The sequence below is a fragment of the Bubalus kerabau genome, chromosome 2 (assembly GCF_029407905.1).
Source record: "Bubalus kerabau isolate K-KA32 ecotype Philippines breed swamp buffalo chromosome 2, PCC_UOA_SB_1v2, whole genome shotgun sequence".
NCBI lineage: Eukaryota > Metazoa > Chordata > Mammalia > Artiodactyla > Bovidae > Bubalus > Bubalus kerabau.
The window spans coordinates 29360834-29381845 of record NC_073625.1 but is presented as its reverse complement, the minus strand read 5'-3'; the positions used below and the strand labels follow the sequence as shown (position 1 = coordinate 29381845).

At 40.5% G+C, this 21012-nt stretch overlaps 1 protein-coding gene across 6 annotated transcripts in view; it reads left to right on the top strand.

Annotated features, from left to right (window-relative positions):
* Positions 1 to 19021, top strand: part of FAM149A (family with sequence similarity 149 member A) — a 40648-nt gene extending 21627 nt beyond the window's left edge. For 3 of the 6 annotated variants that reach the window (XM_055567341.1, XM_055567343.1, XM_055567338.1), the window contains exons 4-14: positions 1894 to 2036; positions 3366 to 3491; positions 4921 to 5091; positions 5644 to 5828; positions 6729 to 6883; positions 9790 to 9893; positions 10300 to 10509; positions 13245 to 13365; positions 15257 to 15385; positions 15473 to 15551; positions 18784 to 19021. In XM_055567341.1, the coding sequence (XP_055423316.1) occupies positions 1951 to 2036; positions 3366 to 3491; positions 4921 to 5091; positions 5644 to 5828; positions 6729 to 6883; positions 9790 to 9893; positions 10300 to 10509; positions 13245 to 13365; positions 15257 to 15385; positions 15473 to 15551; positions 18784 to 18857 (1440 nt within the window). In that variant the 5' untranslated portion in view covers positions 1894 to 1950 and the 3' untranslated portion in view covers positions 18858 to 19021. Of the gene's footprint in view, positions 1 to 956; positions 1074 to 1893; positions 2037 to 3365; positions 3492 to 4920; positions 5092 to 5643; positions 5829 to 6728; positions 6884 to 9789; positions 9894 to 10299; positions 10510 to 13244; positions 13366 to 15256; positions 15386 to 15472; positions 15552 to 18783 lie in introns of those variants that run through there. The other 3 variants (XM_055567342.1, XM_055567339.1, XM_055567340.1) reach the window with 3 other exon arrangements.
* Positions 19022 to 21012: the final 1991 nt, after the last annotated feature.

The following is a 21012-nucleotide window of genomic DNA, read 5'->3' as shown; positions in this document are numbered from 1 at the left end:
GTGTTTGGAAATTCAGGAGAGATTCTGACAATTAGGAACGTGAACAAGAGAAAAATTGGGGAAAAATAAAAGCTGTTTAGAAAAAACACATCACAATTAGGGAATTTCCCCCTGAATATTCTAAATGAGATATTTTACACCTAATCCCAGCAGAAGATGTTAACCCTGTAGTGAGACTGAGCTGGGTGGGACTTTAGTCTGCAGCGCAAACTTACCATTCAAATCTGTGTGATTGCACAGTTTCTGACCTCTTCATCCCCTCAAGAGTCTGAGAATTCCGGAACACAGGCTTTTGTGACGCCCCTGTGGCCTGGAAGAGTCCGGACTAGCTCTTTGGATGGTCTCATTCCTGCTGTTTTCTTGTTTGTGTTCTGGTTTTCTTTGCTTTCTTTAAAAGCAGCTCTCCGCCCTGGACTGTGCATGTGGGTCCACTCCCCAGGGATGGTTTTACATAGTTTTATAGGAGTGGGTCTCCAAAGGGGCCAGAGGGAGAGGGTTGTGGGGTGCGGGGCGGGGGTTGGGGGGCAGCTGAAAGGGAGTCAGCCCTGAATCACTCGGCACTTTTCGGAGGAGATTTGAGTCTGTCACTGGGATAAACACCGCCAACCCCCACCCACACTCTTTGGTCAAAAGAGTGCAGATGGGAAGAAGGCTGAGAACCATTGCTTTATGAAGCATTACCGTCCAAATGCTGGGTTCCTTTCCTGCAAAATTTCAAGTAATTATCCAAAGAGAGTCTTATGACTTCCATTTATAGAGTTTAAATTACTCCAGTCCCTAAACATTGTTTTGCTTTGAATTTTAAAATGTTTATTTACTTTTTAATAGGTAATATTTGTAAAAGCAACAAAATACAAAAGAGAGAAAAATGAGAGAAAAATGAAAATAAGCCCTCTTCATACCCCAGCCAAATACTGTTCTGAGTTTTCTCCTTATTTGTATTTTAAAAGAGGTAATTCAGCTACCCTGCAGTCTGGGAATCTAGTTTTTTATCAACTAAGGGGAAGAAGTATCATGGAAAATATGGAATAGCAGTCTGTGAAAATCAGCCTGAATTGACCATTTTGGATCAGGTATGTCAGGCTGAATTTATGGGTTAGATTTCACACACCTGCCCTGGGAGAAAATGGACTGAACTAAAGCCCTTGCCCTGTAAGCCAATAATTGGTTCCTCCAGTTGTACTTCTGTTCACGTTTTCCTCACTGACTCTAGGTCAGTGAGGTAAGGGCTCAAGGCCTGTTACTTCTCACTCATTTTCAATATATAGAAAAACTGAAGGGTTTTCTCACTGACAGTTCACTGCGTCCACAGCCCAAGAATCTCTTAAGGCCAGACAGGAAAAATGAATATTCTGGTCTCATCCTAATAACCACATCTTTTAGGATACCTAAGATGGTTTTTTGTTTGTTTTTCTGTTTTCCTTGATTAAAAGAAAGTGATTATTTCCCTTTCCATGAAATAATATTCCTTTTCATTAGAAAAAGATTGTAATTTGCAAATGTAGTTAGGTGTCCGATGCACAATTATATGAGGGACACATGTCTGTGTACCCACATATATGTGCATATGTATGTGCTTGGATATATGGTGTGTGTGTTTCTAGCATTATCAATGTCTATGTCAATATGTATATTCATAGCTATAACTATGTTTATGTAAAATCTTGGATTATGAGACTTTCTCGTAGTAGAGATTATCTCTATTTAACAGTTAAGGAAACTAAGTCTCAGTTGGGATGTAATTTTTCAGAAGAGTAAAATTGGAGCCCTGGTATGTCTGGTTTCGATCGAGTCACACTCCCTCCTATTATATAAATTGTAAGTGTCATTGATTCTGAAGCCTTTATTGACAACTTCTAGTCCTGTAACTAAATGTGCATTTCTATATTTTAGGAGTTTGACAAAGCCAGTGCACAGAAAGTGCAGCAGTTATTCTGGGAGGTCGAGGAAATGTTGTTTGAAGGGAAAGTAAGCCCTCACACCCAGAATCTCCAGGCTGAGTGCCGTGAATGGGCGGGCCGGTCCCTGCATCTGAGGTGAGGAGGTTGTTCACAAAAATTCTCCAGAAGGGAGTTGGGAACTGCTCCCTGTTGACCTGTTCAATACGTCGGTATATTTTGAGTGAAAGTGTTTGTCAAAATATGTACCCAGAACACGTGTGCTTTACTGAGAAATCACTCCCTTTGAAATGGTGTCTGAGGAAATCTGGAGACCTTCCAAGTGCACTTTAATCTGTGAGAAGCAGATGGAGCTCGTGCTTGGAAAGGCATTTGTGTATCACAGGGGCAAGAATGGAAGAAGGGAGGGAGTTATCCGTGCCTTCCCACTCCCTAGTCTGTGAGCAGCTATGTCTGTCTGTCCTTGAGGAGCAATGCATGGGGCAAGGTCTGGGCAGGAATAGAGAGATTATTTGCTAGATGATGGCGTGGATGAATCTGACCATCTCATCAAGATCCCTTATGTAGGAGAAGGTCATCTATTTCTTTTTAATATCAAAGATGAAGTATATAGATTGAGTATAAAGGGAAGATTGTCTTCCTTCAATTACTCAGCCAAACCTACTTAGAGGGTTAAAAAAAAAAAATCCATGTCAGTTATCTGAAGTTTCTCTGGGTTATATCTGGGGAGACTACATTAGAACTTCCATACACATGTTGATAAATCTTCTGGTTATCTTAACTAAGTAACTAAGATTTTTAAAACTCCTGACTTAACTAAGATTTTTAAAAATCTTTACTCGGTAGGTTTAATTTTTCATCTCCAGGCCATTGTAAGCCTCTGCCTTAGAATCCACTAGATGTTAATGATGCAACGTGGACTTTCCTAGGCGTCATGGTGCACTTGCCTAAACCCAGGAGCTCAGATCTGTTTCTTTCAGTGTTGTCTTACATACTTAAGATAAAAATGAAGGAAGAGAGAGGGTAGAGAAAAGAAAAGATGGCAAGGACCATAAACCAAGTATATATATTCACATTATTTTCCTTTGTTGCGAATGTATCAGTTAACATAGGGAGCTTCTGTGTGCCTAGCATTACCCTAGTTGTCTGAATGTGATTATACTGTCTCTAAGCTACTTGTTAGTCCTACAAGGGAACTGTTATTCCACTTTGCATACAAAATGGAACAGATGAAATTAGTGGCTCAGGGAGCCTGCAAACTTTGGGTAAAAGCTCTCCATCAATGGCAAGAACAGTGTAGTATGTCCCCTCTCAAAGCCCGTACATTTCCTGTGATCCCGTTACACTGCTCATGTACCAGTATTTACCTTATTGCTTCATACTTTCAAAACTGCTTCAAAACATCTTCCCCTTTCCAATAAAAAAATATTAGTTTCCTTTTTTCCACCCCCCTCCCCCCACTTTCAGAGTATTAGGAAGACAGCTCATCCCGCCTGCTGATGAAGGAGTTGAGCATTTCCAGAGCAGCCGGCCTGCTTCTGCCATCCACGGACCCTTCCTTGATGACTGTGGACACAGCAGCAACATCAGAGAGTATGTTGCTAGAAGTTACTTTCGAAAAGTGTGAAAGTGTTAGTCGCTCAGTCGTGTCTGACTCTCTGCGATCCCATGGACCATAGCCTGCCAGGCTCCTCTGTCCATAGAATTCTCCAGCAATACTGGAGTGGGTTGCCATTTCCTTCTCCAAGGGATCTTTCTTGATCCCTTGACCTCAATCTACCTGACCCAGGTATCGAACCTGGGTGTCCTGCATTGCAGGCAGATTGTTTACCAACTGAGCCACCTGGGAAGCATATTTTAAATTACATATTTAAATGAATAATTAATAGCCAGAGTGTGCATGTGCCAAGTTGCTTCAGTTGCGTCTGACTCTTTGCATCCCTATGAACTATCCATGGCTCCTCTGTCCATGGGATTCTCCAGACAAGACTAGCCATGGAGTGTAGCCATGCCCTCCTCCCGGGGATCTTCCTGACCCAGGGACTGAACCCACATCTCCTGTGGCTCCTGCATTGCAGGTGGATTTTTCACTGCTAAGCCACTGGGGAACCCCAGTAGCCACGACTGAAACAACTTAGCACACACACACACATCCATCCACTGTTACGAGCAGATGTGCTCACGCTCAGTCATGTCTGACTCTTTGCGACTCCGTGGACTGTAGCCCGCCAGGCTCCTCTGTCCATGGAATTCTCCAGGCAAGAATACTGGAGAGAGTTGTCATGCCCTCCTTCAGGGGATCTTCCTGATCCAGGAATGGAACCCGAGTCTCCTGTGTCTCCTGCGTTGGCAGGTAGATTCTTTGCCACTGTGCCATGTAGGAAGCCCTAAAAAGTATTTTCAAATGCATTTTAGTTACACTTTTTCATGTCTATCTCAGCCGCGATCCTTGGCTTCACCAACTTAGAAATTTAGATTTTAATAAAGGGCAAATATAGAGCAATTTTTTTTCACCCAAGATACTTCCGATTCTAAACTGATGGTGCTGTGTGCATGTAATACAAATATCAAGACAGTTAACTTTTAAACTGTTGTTTCAAATACTCTGAGAGGCGGGGGCTAGATGCCAAATCAAGAACTGCCTCATGGTGATGGATACTAAGCCTCAAGACAGTAGCAGAAGAAATAAACTCTATTCTGTGTTCTTTTGCTCATGAACAGATTTTGGTAAATCCCTTATGCCATTCACACATCTTAGGGACGGACTATGCCATGATGCTCCTTCATCATAGCAAAGAAGACACAAACTCGTAGAATAATTAATATTTTTAAGAAGCCCTTAAAAATTTTAATGATGCCTGGGTTAAAATGTTGCTTTTAAGCATATGCCTTTTGTCAAATGTAATGTTTAGTGCTTTTTAAAATTTGGAAATCTGTGGCTTTATAACTAACTGAAGGGCCCACCCTGATCATGTAAACATTATATTGCTGACCCTCATGGAGAATCTGCTTTTCCCCATAGGCTGTGCATCTCTGGCTCTCAGATAGTCCCGGCCGTGCTCTCAGCCCCCTCCCTGCCGGGTCCTGATGGTACCAGGGTTGTGGACCTCATGGCACATTCATCTCTGGAAGAAGAGGTTTTTGATGTGGATGGAAAGATTGAAGAGTATTTTGCTTTTGACAGAAAACAAGAGTAAATAGAATTTTATTCGACATTGACTTAGTACAATAATATTTATTGGGCGTGTATGTTGATTATAGGCTCATGTAGTGTTTTGTGCATTTTTCACTTATCCGAAAGATTTTCCATTCTTTTGAGAGTCCTGTGCACCCCAAAGTTTTTCAATTCCTGGCAGGATATAGATATGTTAGAGCAGTGTTTCCCTGTCTTTCTGACAAAGTGGCACTGACAGAAAATAAGAATCGCGTTTAGCGTGTTGGTGAAAGTGGAAAAAGGCTCCTCGTGGCCTTTGTCCCCCAGGGTTTCGGAATCTGCCTGCCCAGGAGAGCAAAGGGGAAAAGGTCCAGGTCAGTCTCTGCTCTAAATGCATATCTGATTCTTAGACAAGTGCTATTGGTATTGTATAATGAAAATTTGCGTCTTGATTAAAAATTAGTACTAAGAAAATGCTGTTTGTCTATATACATACAGTATACATATATGCATGTGTGTCGGATACAGGAGTAGCATTCTTTTAACCTCAACCATTGATAGCTTAGTAATGAGAATGGGTTTTGTCCTTAGTGGCGAGGACTGTCTTGAACAAAAACCAGCTCATCGTCGCAGGACGTGGCATAAGCATGGACTTCCTCCCGTGTCGCCACACGACTGTGTCAGAGACGCGGTGGCTGCAGAAGTATTTGATCATGTCTGGATGAATGTGGTGGAGGTGTTGGAAAAGCTGACCAGAAAAAACTGGGAACTTACAGGTACGTAATTTGTAGAATGTGACGTATTGAAAAGAAAAAGTAACCTGTGCTCCTCAGCTTTCTGTCCCACTTGCTTGACTTGGCCAAATCTAGGACATGACTGGAGTGAGAAGGGAAGTGGGTTTCTGCCTTTATTCACAAGTAACCTTTAATCACCTCAGAAATGACATTCTCACGTTTTGAGCTATAAAAATAAGATTGAGGTATTCCTGAAAAAATACAGAAATACATTAGAGAGAAGCTCGAAGTCACTTTTTAAATTCTGATTAAAAAAAATTACCTAACTAATCTCTAGTAATGGGATATTGTTTTTTAATTCTAGATGACATTATTTCTAAAATAAAAGGTCAACAAAGCTAATTTATTAATCACTTCATTTACCTGTATAAAATGTTCTCTACTCGAAACCGAGCAGAAACAAATGATAGAAATGTCAGTGGTGGACAGTAATGACTTGTGTTAACCAATTTTCACAATAGTATAATAATATATATATATTATTATAATAATATAGTAATAATTAATCAATAATTAATATAATAGTATATATTATAATATATTATATATTATATATAATTAATAATATATTAATTAAATATTACTTTTTGCAATCAAAGGGATTAATTGGGATATTATAAAATACCAAGAATCATTCTTGCTCCAAGTGTATAATTCTGATTTTTTTTTCTTACCTACCACTGAAAGGATAGGCATTTCATTAGATGCTCTTGGAAAAGTGTCAAAGCCCATTACTCTGTAGGGTCTGTTCTCTTTAAGGTTCAATGGCCATCGCAGACTCAAGGATCTCAAGAAGAAATGCTCTCTCTGAACAGTGAATTTTAAGTACATATACAGTATTAGATAATGTTTTGTAATAATATTGGTTTTTCTTTGGCACAGAAGGAAAAAAACAGAAAGAAAAATTGAAAGTAGCCGAGAATAAATCTCCACCCATAGTCATTTCCCGCATTAACGCTGATGTGTCCAGTGTTCCACCATCCAGAAGCTCTGAAACTCGAAGTGTATCCCTGGCTTCTCATCTTAACCCACTGCAGGTAGGTGCTTTCTCGCTCTCTCTTTCAGTCTTTATGTATCTGGCCTCAGGTTGTCCAGAGTGCCAGTGTCCAGTGTTAAATTGTTATCAAGATATTTGGGTCTGTTGGCCAATAAGACCAAAATTTTAAAATATTTTATGAAGTTTAATAGAATTTCCAGATTTCCTGATAGAACAGGGACACTCAGATGAAGTTTAATAGAATCACCAGATTGTTTGACAGAGCAGGGACACTCAGATTTGTGACTTTCCAGCTGTTTGGAGTGGTAGAACTGATTCCACAATTTTTGAAAAGAAAACATGCTTTCCCCAGTATTTCTAGACAAGTTGAAGGTTTCGGATGTTCTCCTTCCCTCCCACCAAAGCAATAAAAGACTCAATCAATGAGTATGCATTGAATTCATTCAGCATTTATTGAGTTTGTATTAAGTGAACTGTATTGGGGCTTCTTAGGTGGTTCAGTGGTAAAGAATCTGCCTACCAATGCAGGAGGCCCAGATTCGATCCCTGGGTCAGGAAGATCCCCTGGCATAGGAAATGGCAACCCCCTCCAGTATTCTTGGCTGAGAAATTCCATGGAGGAGCCTGGTGGGCTATAGTCCATGGGGTTGCAAAGAGTCAGACACAACTGAGCACCCACACACCAACTATATTAGGTGTTTTAAGGACACACAGAGATGATCACAGCATATTCTCTGAAATAGTCGAGTGAAAAGTATTATACAGGTCAGATGCAGTGTCTTCTCTAAGTGATGTGCAAAAGAAGGGTTGTAAGAGGATGCGGATGAGGATGATTTACCGTGCCTGAAGCGAGGCTTCATCTTTTAGGTTGGAGATGAAATTTGAGCCAAACATGAGGAAACAGGTAGTTTTCCTGGGTGGGAAGACTGTGTGGGTCAATTCAGACAATTCTCACGTGGAGGCGTGAGGGAGGGCGGCATTGACGGACTGAGGGCTGGAGAATGGGGCACCGGGACCAGCAGAGTCTCTGTGGTAGGACGTGGCATTGGGAATTGAGACCCGTAAGGAGGATTATCTTGGACCTGTTGTTCAACTTTTCTAAACTTCAGTTTCTTTATCTGTAGAATGAGGGCAATCATATGTTGTGCAAGGGGTTGTTGTGAGCACAGAATCATACAAACATGTACTGGGAACTCAATACGGTTTTCTTGAATTACGTCCCTATGTGAAGAAAGATCTAGTGGGAAGTGGGCTGGAAAGGATGCACTTGTTCATGGGAGACCTTCAGGAGGGCTAAGGAGTTTGGACTTTATGTTTGTACAGCCCATCTGGTGTGGGGAAGCAGACAAAAGAGAAGACGAAATTCCTGGTTCTTACAAGTTAGTTGGAGGGAGTCAAGCCATGACAAAGAATATAGCACATGTGCGTATGTGCGCGTGTACACATACACACACACACACAGAGGCGATCTAGTAGATAATGTTTAGAATAGATGACAGCTGTAGCTTTAGATATATCCAAAGATACAACTTTGGAGGATGACAAAGCAGAGGCAGAAATAGGCACCCAGCATAGGAGCAATAGGGCGTGAGGTTCAGGGAGCAGTGGATTAAAACAGAAATAACTAATAGAATTTACTCTCTAGTGCCAGGGCTTTCCACTTAGTCTTTGCTTGTGCTGTTCAAAAGAAACTTTTTAAATTGCTACCAGCTTAATGTGCTTTTTGGTCTCTTTAAATTGCTGACAGGCTCAATAATATTTCCCACTTTTCATATTAAAATATGAAACGTGAATCACATACAAATGAACAGTGATGACAACATAGAAGAGAAGCTTTAACTATCAGGCAACATAAATATAGGGCTTCCCTGGTGGCTCAGAGGTTAAAGCGTCTGCCTGCAATGTGGGAGACCTGGGTTCGATCCCTGCATCGGGAAGATCCCCTGGAGAAGGAAATGGCAACCCACTCCAGTACTCTTGCCTGGAGAATCCCATGGAGGGAGGATCCTGGTAGGCTACAGTCCACGGGGTTGCAAAGAGTCGGACGCGACTGAGCTACTTCACTTCACTTCAACAAAATATACTTGAGAAATACGGAAAATTTCAAATCTAAGGAAATTTTTCAACAGATATTTTGTTGTACTTATGGCTTTTTATGGTTTTTAAAAATGTTTTTTACAGCTATTTTGTTTTAATTTGGATAAATGTAAAAGAAAGTGAATGGGCAACAAAGTTAAAAGTAAAAATAAAATGCTGCTGCTGCTGCTGCTGCTAAGTCGTTCACTCGTGTCCGACTCTGTGTGACCCCATAGACGGCAGCCCATCAGGCTCCCCCATCCCTGGGATTCTCCAGGCAAGAACACTGGAGTGGGTTGCCATTTCCTTCTCCAATGCATGAAAGTGAAAAGTGAAAGTGAAGTTGCTCGTGTCCAACTCTTCACAACCCCTAGTAGAGTTTATTTTGAAACAGGCAAAGCATTTGGTGGTAATCACACTAGGTCTTAATTTATGCCTCTGACATTTTTATATGCATTCGATATGAGGAAAATGGGATTAGGGTTGCCACATTTTTCTGGAATTAGAATTCTAGTTTTAGAAACCCTGTTTTCCTGAAACTAAATATTATCTTAAATCTACTTGGTCGTATTACAGGCCAGATATTAGATTAGTAATAATTTAGTCTTTATTTCACGCTTTCACCAAGATTATCAAATTGAATTCTCCTAATAACTCTATGAAGTTGCAGGAGGATTCTTTACTGCTGAGCGACTGGAGAAGCCCATTCAGAAATTCGGTCATTCTTTATTAATTTCTCTTCACATATTTTTAGAAAATAGAGTCCCTTTATTAAATGCACCTCCCATTAGCCAGTTTGAAGGTGTCCTTTAACAGTAATTGCAGTGACCCTGGATGCTTTTTAATTTTTATTGTGTTTACTTTTCTCAGATACACCGCTTCTCCAACAATTTTTATAGTGACTTGAATGGTGTGATGACAATTCAAGCAAAACCACTTCAGCAGAGACCTACCTGTTTTGCAGATAGAACACAGTGCGTATAAAAAATAGTGATCCACCCTCTTCCCCGGGCTGGATGCGTTCTAGCCCTAAAAACCACATGCAGTCAATGTGTAAAAGGACGATAGTCAGGTATCAGCCACAAAACAATTTGTTAGGTTGGGGCTGATAAGAAAAGGGGACTGTAGCTATGAATTCTGCCTCTTGTGGGCTATATGGTTTGATGCAAACCAGAAGAAATTTAGATCTTTTTTCCCTGTTGATGATCCTTCATTGAAATTAAAATTGAGCTGGGCATGTTAGTCTGTTCATTCATTGAACAAATGGGACTATGTTCTGCACGCCAGGCTGTAGACAGAGTCTGCTAAAGGATAAATATGTAAGTGCCCTGTTCTCGCAGAGCTTACCCCTGAGCAATTAAGTTACTTTCTCTCCCCCAGGAGTGAGCAGGAGGACAAACCATTGGGTGTAGGATCCGCTGTTCTTTCCTCAGCCCAGAACCGTCTGGCCCGGATTATGGATGCTCGTGGACCACAGACCTCCGCAAAGAAAACACTCGCGCACAGGAGGCTGCCTTCTCTTACCTCGGACTCCCAGAGACTGAAAATCCCCAATGTGTACAGTGATGAAGTTCTTAGGGGGACAAAACTGTAAGTCTTGCTTCTCTCTGGTGGTAAAGCAAAGATCACAGAGGACAGAGATGCTGGTCAGTTAGTTTGTGGTTTATTCCAGACAAAGCATCTGCTGTCAGATTTTATATGATCATTGTTCTAAGTGGTTCATTACTCTGGATATTTAACATGAACTGAAGTAGTATACTTAGTTGGATACTAGAATATAAAGTCAGGCCATGTACCTATAGCACAGGCAGCCAAACAAAAGGAAGTTCTTTGAGAGAGAGGGTCTTGGATGGGTTTCAGTGATCGAGTCTGTAAAACGAATAATTAGCTAATTATTAGCGTTTAAAAAACATAATTGATACTTTCATTGTGATGTGTAAAAATTGATATACATAGCTATTAGAGTAAATAGCTCCAGTAAATAGTTCTTTACTGGCTCAGCAGTAAAGAACCTTACCTGCAATGCAGGAGATGTGGCAGGAGCTGTTCGATTCTTGGACTGGGAAGATCCCTTGGAGAAAGAAATGGTAACCCACTCCAGTATTCTTGCCTGGGAAATCCCATGGACAGCCCATGAGGTCACAGAAGAGTTGGACACAACTTAAAGACTCAACAACAACATACCTATTAGTTTTATTTCTCTCTAAGGACAAGTTTCACTCTGTGTAGGGAATTTCAGATAGTCTTTTGGCCTTGGGGAATCAACATCAAATCATTGCCTTATTAAAAAGACATTTGTCGCTTCCTTTAATTGCAGAATTACAGAGGAGCAGTTTTCTCAGTCACCAAGTGTCAGGCAATATTTAGGTTAATAGTAGTGTCTTGTTGATTGCTTTGACAGTCCAAGAACAGCTTTTTTAAATGTATTTTTGGCTGCTTTGGCTCTTAGTCACTGCACACAAGATGTTAAATTGTGGCACATGGGATCTTATCAGTAGTTCCCCAACCAAAGATGGAACCTGCATCTGCAAGCAGATTCTTACCCACTGGACCACAGGGAAGTCCTGTAATGTAGCACTTTTTCATACACTTTTTCACTTAAACATTACTCATATTTTCCATGTTATTGCATAATTTTGAAAGCATGATTTTAATGATTAAAATATAATTATGTGGGTATATGTGTTGCCCTGTTACTGGAAAATTTCATATCTTTTATATTTTCACTATTATAATGTGCAGTGAATATTATCTGACATAAATCTTAGTTGCTATGCTATGCTATGCCAAGTCACTTCAGTCGTGTCCGACTCTGTGTGACCCCATAGACGGCAGCCCACCAGGCTCCCCCGTCCCTGGAATTCTCCAGGCAAGAACACTGGAGTGGGTTGCCATTTCCTTCTCCAATGCATGAAAGTGAAAAGAGAAAGTGAAGTCGCTCAGTTGTGTCCGACTCTTAGCGACCCCATGGACTGCAGCCTACCAGGCTCCTCTCTCTGTCCATGGGATTTTCCAGGCAAGAGTACTGGAGTGGGGTGCCATTGCCTTCTCCAAATCTTAGTTAGGGTGTCTTAAAATTGTTTCCTGGTAGTGAGTCCTAGAAGTAAAGCTACTAGGTCAAAGATTATGGATATTTTTAAGGCTCTTGAAATATTTTTTCAAAGTTCTTCTAAGAATGGTTCTACCAATTTTTATAGATCCCCTGGCAACAGACAAGACTCTTTCCTTACAGCCTGTAAACTTTAGGTAGTATGTGTATTTTAAAACCTGATGGATCAAAACCTGTCATATTTTAATTTTCATAAGTTTATGATTAGTGAATAAATGAAAAATGAATTAGAATTCATTTCTAGAGTATCCATCTCTATTCTTGTGCATGAGTTGGATCATTTAATTTTTCAATGTTATTATCTGGTAAGGAAGGTGTCTTATCATCCTTACTCTTCTTTTATTAAAATTTCTAATCCATCCTGATAAATTTTACAATCTGGTTGTCAAATTTTAAAAAAAGTATCACATTGGACCTCATAGCTTTAAATCTATTTAAGATTTAGGAATAATTGACATTTTCAGAATATTTAGTTTTCCCATCAAAGAGCATTATCTTGCCTCTTGATTTTATGACCTTACATAAAATTTTGTGGTTTTCCTCACCTAAGCCCTGCAGAGTAGAATTAATTTTATCCTGCATTGATTGCTCTATTCCCTAAATTTCTACAGCAGTTGTAATAAGAACCAGATACTGGACATAGCACTATATCAACTGCATTGCCTTGTAATCTAATTATTTATGTGTCTTCATCTTGTTTTCAATAACTTGTAATCTCCCTTAGGGCTTCCCTGGTGGCTCAGTGGTAAAGAATCCTTCTGCCAATGCAGGAGAGGCAGGAGACACAGGTTCGATCCATAAGTCCAGAAGATCCCCTGGAGGAGGAAATGGCAACCCACTCCAGTATTCTTGCCTGGGAAATCCCATGGACAGAGGAGCCTGGTGGGCTACAGATCACAGGGTCGCAAAAGGTTGGACACAACTTAGAGACTAAACAACAACAAATCTCCATAAGGGGAGGAACTAGACCTTCAGAAACTTGTGTGTTCTGCGCATAGCTGAGCACTTATTAAACACAGGCTCATAGTCCTTGCTAAACACGGGAGTGAGTGGAGCTGGGGCTCAGTCCCCCGCCCACATTCATCTTCAGGAAACTCAGCTCATTCTGCTAGGTGCTGGAGGCAGGCTGTGATCAATAGCTCAGGTGAGGAGCTTTGCAGAAAAGTCTTTCGTCCCTCTGCACCTGGGTGCTCAGGTCACGTTGTTGTGTTTACAGGCAAACTGGCGTGGACCGTATGGGCTCCCCACCGACTCAAACCCCATGGAGCCGGCTGCCCCCAATAGGCTCCGAGACGGGAGAGCACCACGTGGCAGGTCCCGGATCACGCCCTGTTTCCGTAAGACAAATGTCTTAATACTTAAGTGCACCATTTTCACTGTTTGTTGGAAAGCAAGCAGACATAACTGTAACACTTTCACAAGAGCTCAGTAGCATAAAACATCTCCCTGATCTGCTTCCTGAAAGTCAGTAGCTTGTGAGAATTTACAGGAGGCTGGATGGTTGATTCAATATTTTGTGAAACAAACATGGCCTGAATTAAATCAGAGGGTCCAGGTGTCAAGGAAATATCTGGTGGTCAGGATGGTGTAGTAAGGAAAAGTGTGAAGGTTAGGTCAAGAGGGGCTTCCCTGGGGGCTCAGATGGTAAAGAATCTGCCTGCGATGCAGGAGACCTGAGTTCGATCCCTGGGTTGGGAAAATCCCCTGGAGAAGAAAATGGCAACCCACTCCAGTATTCTTGCCTGGAGAATCCTGTGGACAGGTAGATCTGTGTTTGAAGCCTGTCACACAAACTCTCTGTATGATTTGGTACAAATTAATCTCCCTTAATTTTATTTATAAAAGGGCAATAATGATTCCCACCTCAAAGAATTGCTATAAGGATTAAATGAATTTATAGATGTTAAATAATGCCTGGCATAGATGAAAAGCACAGTAAAATACTCTGCCATTTTTACTAGTTCTCTTTTTTTTTTGGCCCTGCCACATGGCATCAGGGATCTTAGTTCCCTGACCAGGGATTGAACCCTGGCCATGGCAATGAAAATGCCGAGTCCCTAACCATGGACTACCGGCGAAGCCCTAAACTCTCATCTTTATAGCTAATCTGTACCATGTTCACTGCAGTGTAGAGGCACTGTCTTCTTCACCCAAGCTCAGTTCAGCCAAGCAATTACAGAAAGCCTGAGGAAGCTATGATGCTGGTAGGAAGCATAATCAGATTTCCCCCAGATTTATACAGACTTCTCACTGCTGCTGCTGCTAAGTCGCTTCAGTCGTGTCCGACTCTGTGCGACCCCATAGACGGCAGCCCACCAGGCTCCCCTGTCCCTGGGATTCTCCAGGCAAGAACACTGGAGTGGGTTGCCATTTCCTTCTCCAATGCATGAAAGTGAAAAGTGAAACTGAAGTTGCTCAGTCGTGTCTGACTCTTAGCGATCCCATGGACTGCAGCCTACCAGGCTCCTCCATCCATGGGATTCTCCAGGCAAGAGTACTGGAGTGGGGTGTCATTGCCTTCTCCGAGACTCCAATATAAGCAACTATTTATTTTAATTTTTGGCCATGTAGCATATAGAATCTTAGTTCCCTGACAAGGCATTAAATCCCCACCCTCTGCATTGGAAGTGTGGAGCCTTAACCATTGGAGAGCCAAAGAAGTCTAACTTGTGTCTCTTTGATAAAATATAGAAGAATGCCAACCGTAGGAAACATAAAGTCTAGAGAGAGAAAAACCAACTGAGGCAGTGCTTTCTCTCACATTCCTTCTGCCTCCTTGGGCACAGCAATAAAAATCATTCCCAGAAGGCAAGAGTTGCAAAGCTTTAATATTTAACCTTAGAATATTGTGGCTTAGAGTGGAATCATAAAAGCAGTCAAACATCACATTTAAAAAAATTCAGATGCCTCACAAATTCACCCATGCTGCATTCACAAATGCAGAATAACATTTCTATCATAATTTAATATTAATAATTTTATGTGGTTAATGTTTTAATCCATATTTACTTATTAGGGCTTTATCAGATTAAAAGATACAGTTAGTTACACAAAGTATATTTTGATACTTGTGTTAGTAGACCTTATACTTAGCAACATCTAAATATAAGTTTTTCAAATAAGCGAAAGAATGAATAGATGAGAGACTGATTGAAACATATACAGATTTTCTCTTGTCTTTTTAAGAATTGCATTTGTTTTAAAAAGAATATATTATCCTTTATTTAGCTCAGAGGAAGACATCTACAAAATCATGGGTTGAGTGCATTACCTGATAATGTAGAACGGTCACCTCTTCGAGAAAGATCTCTAACCATGGAACAGTTTTCAAGGCCCAGCACTACCCATACATTTCGGGTAGGTTCTCTGTTAACCGTTAACTCTGATTCTTAAAAATATTCAAAACAATAAAACTCATCCTTCATTTTATTTTTCTTCTAACAGTCAGATACACCTCAAAAAGGTTCATTAACACTGATGGAATTTGCTGGGCATGTGTGGACAGGTCAAGGTTTTTTAACAGGTCAGTGTTTTCCATATACAAACAAAACGATGTCATATGTGAAGTTTCAAGTTTTCAAGATTATCTACCTTGAGAGGATAATTTTGACCAAGTGTTTGTAGTCTTTGGTTGTATCTCAGGAATTTTTATGAAGAGCAAAATACAAAGACAAGCACTTCTCTACTGTTGGTTAAAAAACAAAAATCTTCTGAGTACATTTGAAGATATAACTCTATTTTTTTTTAACAGTTCATGAATCCAGTAGCATCTCATCTGGCAAACAGATACTCTGAGAAGTTGCAGGGCATGGACAGCTTTTATAAAAGGAAGGCAGGCCAAGGAAAGGAAGTCATAAGCAAAGGAAAAAGGAAAGTTCATTGGAGGAAAGGAAAGGGTTAAGTGATGATGGCTTCTCATTGGCTGAGCTGCTGGGTTTCCCATTGGCTGGGCTTGTTGCTCGGCAACAAGGAAGTCTTCCCTCCTCCTGCTGGGGTAGGATGCGGCTGGGCTGCTTGTTTGGGAGACCAAGATAGTTTCTTTCTGGTTGTGCTGAGCTTAGTCACTCAGTCGTGTCCGACTCTTTGCGACTCCAAGGACTGTAGCCCACCAGGCTCCTCTGTCTGTGAGGTTCTCCTGGAGTGGATTGCCATGACCTTCTCCCAGGAATCTTCCCAACTCAGGGAAAAAACCCAGGTCTCCCGCATTGCAGGCAGATTCTTTATTGTCTGAGGCACCAGGGAAGCCCAAGAATACTGGAGTGAGTAGCTTATCCCTTCTCCAGGGGATCTTCCCAACCCAGGAATCGAACTGGGTCTCTTGCATTGCAGGCATGCTTTACCAGCTGTCTTCTATTGGGATTTTTGAAGGTGAGTGGTAAGCCGGCTAGAGAGCTCCCTCTACTGGCCTTCTGCCCCCAACTTTGGCTGAGGTTTCCTTTTATTAATTTTCATAATCTTAAAAGAGAAAATGCCCAAAGGTTCTGAATAACTTAGGGCCTCACCCACGTAAAAAAGAAAATGCTGTCTTATGAGTCTTAAGAGAAATCAAGGTCTTTCTCTGTTGTAGAGTTTCTACACTTTTCTTCTAAATGAAACTCGATACTTTAAGATTCTCTTTGAAGATCTAATTACAAAAATGCTTCACAAAAGTAATAATACAAATATTCCAGTTATTTTATGATTTAGAGTTTTACAGATAAATTCTTATTCTCAGCTAATATGCCATTTAACCCAGTATTCTTGCCTGGAGAATCCCAGGGACGAGGGAGCCTGGTGGGCTGCTGTCTATGGGGTCACACAGAGTCAGACATGACTGAAGTGACTTAGCAGCAGCAGCATGCCATTTAAAGAATGAGGTTTCTAGCCTGAACTCAGGCCAATGATATTTTAATTTTCAAAACCATTACCAGCATTTTTATTTAAGGAGGTAACATAGCATCGTCCCCTGGAAAAGGGATATGGCAACCCACTGCAGTACCCTTGCCTGGAAAGTCGCATGGACAGAGGAGCCTGGTGGGCTCACGAAATATGTCATGACTCAGTGACTAAACCACCACCACCATATAGCGTTGTCGTGAGGTGTGTCACTCTGGAATCAAATGCCTAACTCTAGTACCTATTGGCTGAGCACTTTAAGAGAGCCTCAGCCTCTCCTGAGGGGCTTCCTTGGTGGCTCAGTGGTAAAGAATCTACCTGCCAATGCAGGAGATGCAAGAGAGGCAGGTTTGATTCCCAGTATGGAAAGATCCCCACGAGGAGGAAATGACAACCCACTCCAATATTCTTATCTGGGAAAAATCCCATAAACAGAGGAGCCTAGTGGGCTACAGTCCATGGGGTCACAAAATAGTCAGACACAATTTAGCAGCTAAACAAAGACAATAACAACCTCTTTGGATCTTAGTTCTTTTGTAATAGACTAGATAGACTAATTATTGGAAAAACGTATGGAAAGGACCTAGCCAGATGTCAAAGATACATTGTTCACTCAAAAATTATGAACCATTTTTATTATGAATAATCTGAAACATAGAGGACAATTTTCTGTTTTAAGGGAAACACTTAATATAGTATCATTTATTATTATTATTTTATAGTATCATTTTAAGATAAATCTAGTATAATTCAAGCATTGGGACAGTCTAGGCTTATCACTGTTTATATCAGCCCAGCATAGTGATGTCAAAGAGTTCTTTATTCGTTTGAAATTTCCCTTGCTATGCTCATAGCTCTAAGCTGCCAGGCCTTTTTGTTGCTGTTTTTCTTATACGTTCCCCAGCAGTGTTTGCTATCGTTTTCAGTGACAATAGTTCTTTCTGTAAATGGCGGCCATGATACTTGAGAGACAGGAGAGTGAGAGTTGATAAATGTGATCTCTGCAGATGGCTGCAGATGGTGCTGAGGTGTTTTGATGAATTTAATTTTGGAGATGTTGATCGAAGTGTGCTAAGTAGAAAAGTGGAATAGCACACAGGAAGAGAGGTTAGGAAGGGGAAACCGAAGTCTGAATTTGTTTAAAATCTACACTCTTACTTTTTCACCAAATACTAAGTTACTGTATTCTCTTATCAATAACTTTCTGACAACTATTATTATTGCTGGTTGGAGCCCTCTTTCATGTCTATAGAAGTGATGGAAGGGAGACTTCCCTGGTGGTCCATTGGCTAAGCTCCATGCTCCCAATGCAGGGGGCCCAGGTTCGATCCCTGGTCAGGGAACTAGATCCCACATGCTGCAACTGAGACGAGGCACAGCCAAAATAAAATTAAAGTAAAATAAAGTAGTAATATGATTTTTTTTCAAAGCAATGAAAGGTACATAAGAGAGATGATCCTGTATTTCTAACGATGTATTTTCTCTCTGATGAGCAGGCATGTGGTTTGTGCTTACCTTTGTTCCCAGATCCAAAAGCAGCAGGGATATAAACTTACCAACATTTGCTCTGTAGCAGGAAAAAAGAAAAAAAAAGAAATGAGAGGCAAATAGTGGGAAGGACTTCTTAAGGCAGCTGACAATTATCTGGGACAATTCACAGCCAGGATCCAGGCCCAGTTAAGGGGAGCACCCTTCCTTCTTCTCAGCACCCCAAATGGCAGTTTCTCCATATGACTGTTCCCTGATTTGTGTAAAAGTGACATTACAATTTTTTTAATTAAAAAAAATATATATCATGTGCATGGAACATACAAACATGACCCTTTTGAGAGCTGGGGTTTGTAAAAACATTTGAATGAGAATTTTTCTTGGTGTTTCAGGCTCACAGTATCCACCTAAATCTTTCCAGAGGACAACACTGACTTTAAGAAAGAGATTCCAAGTGGCCTCCTGATGTGACATCACCAGAACTACAACCCTTCTGGAGCATTCAAAGCCTCAGCACACCATTTATCACTTGAAAAGTGGAAGAATTATTATGTTATGTATCTGACAGTCTGAGATGTTAGACTGCCTGAGAGAAATGCAAACAAATAAACAATTTAATTTTGAACACTTTGCATTGTTAAGAGAATATGAGTCAAAATTACCAACCTCCTCCTTTATCGGAAGCATTCCTATACAGGTTCTTTAGGTTTTACTCAGATGAATCTAGTATGTGTTTATAATCCATCCTTTAATCAGTTATACACAGACATCCACATGCTTAATGTGTGTATTCATACACTAACATATGGAAGTATATTATTTAGGAAAAAAGCCTTTTTATCTAACAGTATATAACTATGTCTTGACATTTTTGTCTCATTCTGTTATTAACGCCATCAAAATCATAGTCACTAATAGATATTACTCTCTCTTTAGAAGATAGAAAAGTTGGTACAGTATGCTAGGTTGACTTATATTCAGATTGTTCTAGTCATTGTCCTGACTTAGAGGAAAGTCAATGGCTAAGTGTCTCAAGCCAGTTTTGTTTTTACTAGTTTTCATGCTCAAATTCAGGCAGTCTATTTCAAATACAATAAAAGTATCCCAAATTGATTGCTTGTGTAAAAGCTGAATATAGATGTATTTAAGCCATATTGCATATGGTTTCCTCTTTACTATTAACGACAGAAGTGCTCATCTACTGGTGGGAAGTGTTTGCAGCAGCATCTTCCTCATTTTAACACAATCTGATCTCTGCTTAAATGGTCACTTCTGTAGAAAACCTTCCCAGACCCCTCTGTCTCAACAGCAGCTTTATCCACCCTCTGTCCTCCAGCCTTGCTGTATTTTTCTTCAGAGCACATGTCCTGACCTGATATTAATATAGAAAATTGAACAGAGAAGGTGCGGGAGCAGTATCAATTGGAGGCAAGCCTCTAGGGTCCTTTATCTTTTGCTTCCTTTTCCCCCTACCTACCGTTGTTTTCCTTTAATAGTGACTGAAATCCTTGGATTCAGATATTGTCAGATCTCAAATGGCCATGTCTTCTTTTCTATCAGAGAAGTATAGTCTATGCATATAAAGTGCCTGTAAAAAAAGGTAAAAGAAAGTCAGCCCAATGACTAGAACAATCTGATTATTAGTCAACCTGGCATATTGTACCAACTTTTCTAAAGGAGGGAGTAATATCTATTAGTGACTAGGATTTTAATGGCATTAATAATAGAATGAGACAAAAGTGAAGACAATTATATACTGCTAGATTAAAAAGGCATATTCCTAAATAATATACTTTCATATATTAGTGTGAATACATGCACTAAGCATGTGTGTGACTGTGTGACCGTCATCCTGGATTTATTACTTCATCAAATATTTATCAAGCACCTTCTTCATGTAAGATTCTGGAACATTGGGCTGAACAAGACAAAGACTTTGCCCTAACAGAACTTATATTCTCATGAAGGACACAGAGTATAAACAAATCAATAGAAATATAAGGTCAGATAATAATAAATGCGATGAAGAAACATAAAATATGGCCATGTGACAGGATGGAAAGAGTTGCAAGTTTAGACAGAATAATCAGGAAAGGCTTTATTGCAAAGAGTATTTGAGCAAAGACTCAAAGAACATGAGAAAAGTCATATAGAGATGAAAAAAAAAAAATTCTAGACATAGGGGAAAACACATAGCCTAAAACAGGAGCATACCTGGAGGTTTAGAGAGCAGTAAAGAGGCCGGTGGGACACGGGATGGACGTAGCAAGCGGGTAAATAATAAGAGATGAGATCAGTAAAGTAACAGGGGCAAGGGATTAAGATTCTTTTTTGGCGGTGGGAGTTATAAGTTACCTGAAACCAGAAGCCACTGGAGAATTTTGAGGACAGAGTGATGTAAGATGATGTTTCAGATTAGATGACAGAGGGGCAGCTGGTGACAAGTCAGGGACTTTGGGTATGTTCTCAAATTTGAACCAATAGGATTTGCTGTTGGATTGGATGAGGAGGGTAACAACAACAACAAAAAGAATCCAGGTTGACCCCAAGGCTTTGGTTTAATACTTGGAAAGATGATGTTGACATTTACCAAAATCAGAAAGAATTCAAGAGAAGCAGAT